General features: G+C 64.7%; 1 protein-coding gene across 1 annotated transcript; it reads left to right on the forward strand.

Moving 5' to 3' along the window:
• Nucleotides 1-542: 542 nt before the first annotated feature.
• LOC113942479 (class II histocompatibility antigen, B-L beta chain-like) lies at nucleotides 543-1,542 on the forward strand (the record flags this gene model as incomplete). The annotated part of the gene is made up of 2 exons (XM_027633605.1): nucleotides 543-812; nucleotides 1,526-1,542. Coding segments are annotated over 2 exons (287 nt in total), but the record flags the coding sequence as incomplete, so codon positions are not given.
• Nucleotides 1,543-1,546: the final 4 nt, after the last annotated feature.

The raw sequence follows: 1,546 nt of genomic DNA on the forward strand, positions 1-1,546 counted from the left end.
CCCCCCCGGCTGCGGGCGAGGAGCTGTCGGGTGAGCGGGGGGGGGGGCGGGCAGGGGGGTGGGGTGGGAAAGGGGGGGAAAGAGGGGAGAAAAGAGGGGGCGGGAGCCCCAAAAGTGAGTGCGGTGCGGGGGTTGGAAGGCTCGCACTGAATGGGAGGGGTGGGAGCCCCAAAGTGAGTGCGGGGGGTCTGGGGATTGTGGGGAGGGGGGGAAAGGGGTGGGAAAGGAGGGCAAGAGGGTGTGGGAGAGCAGGCAGAGGGGTGCCATGGGGGTCTCTGGGTTTCCCTGAGCCCTGGAGCGGTTCCCTGGGACTCTGGGGCTCGGATCAGCATTGGGGGGGTCCCCAATCCCCCTGTCCATCCCCGGGGGGCTGATGGGGGGTTCCCCCCCAGCCAAGAGCCGGTGCTGGGGTGTCCGTGGGGCAGAGGGGGGTGGGAAAGGGGGGTCCGGGGTGGCCCCCTGAGCTCTCAACCTGCTGTGGGGGGCTGGGGGGTGATGAGGGAGGGACGGGGCACCCCCTGACCCGTGTCCTGCACACACAGGGGTGTTCCAGAAGATTGCAAAGGACGAGTGTCACTTCATCAATGGCACCGAGCGAATCAGGTTCGTGGAGAGGCTCATCTACAACCGGGAGCAGTACGTGCACTTCGACAGTGATGTGGGGGTCTTTGTGGGGGACACCCCGTTTGGGGAGATCCAGACCAGGCATTGGAACAGCGACCCGGAAATGCTGGAGTACTTTCGGGCAGCAGTGGACACGCACTGCCGGCACAACTACAGGATCGTCACCCCGTTCACCGTGGAGAGGAGAGGTGAGCGTGGGGCAGAGCGGGTCCCCTCTGGCCCTGCCCCGGGAATGACCCTGGAGCCCCTCAAATCCTCCCTGGGAATCACCCCAGACCCCTCAGACCTCCCTTTGCCAATCCCCCTGGCCTTTTGCCCCCTCCCATTTCTTCCCAGTCCATCCCAGTCTCTCTCAGTTCCCCCAGGCGGTCCCAACCCCTCCCAGTCCCTCCAATGCCCCCTGGTCTCTCCCAGTCCACTCCAGTTTTTCCTACTCCATCCCAGTCCATCCCAGTCTCTCCCAGTGCCCCCCGCGTCTCCACCCCGCTGGGGCCAACGAGCTCACGCCCCTCAGCCAATCCCAGCGCGTCTCTCTGATGACGCTCCAGTTGCCAGGCAGACCCAAACCAAAGAGTTCCCTCACCACCACTCAGCCTCCCAGTCCCGATCGCTTCCTTCCCAGTCCAGACCAGTCATTCACAGTCATTCCCAGTCCAGACCAGTCCCTCCCAGTCCGTCTCACTCCATTCCCAGACCCTCTCAGTCCATTCCCAGTCGTTCTCACTTCACTCCCACATCTCCCAACTCTCTCCCCAGTGCCCCCCCAGCCCCTCCCCTTCTACCCCAGTCTATTCCCAGTCCCTTCCACTGCCATCCCAATCCCTCCCAATGTCCTCCAAGCCCTCTCCCCTCCCTCCCAGTGCCCCTCAGCTGATCCCAGTGTCTCCCCCGTCCCTCCCAGTGCCCCCCAGCGTGTCCATCT

The sequence above is a fragment of the Corapipo altera genome, unplaced genomic scaffold (genome assembly GCF_003945725.1).
Source record: "Corapipo altera isolate COAL_440 unplaced genomic scaffold, ASM394572v1 54602, whole genome shotgun sequence".
In the NCBI taxonomy this organism is placed as follows: domain Eukaryota; kingdom Metazoa; phylum Chordata; class Aves; order Passeriformes; family Pipridae; genus Corapipo; species Corapipo altera.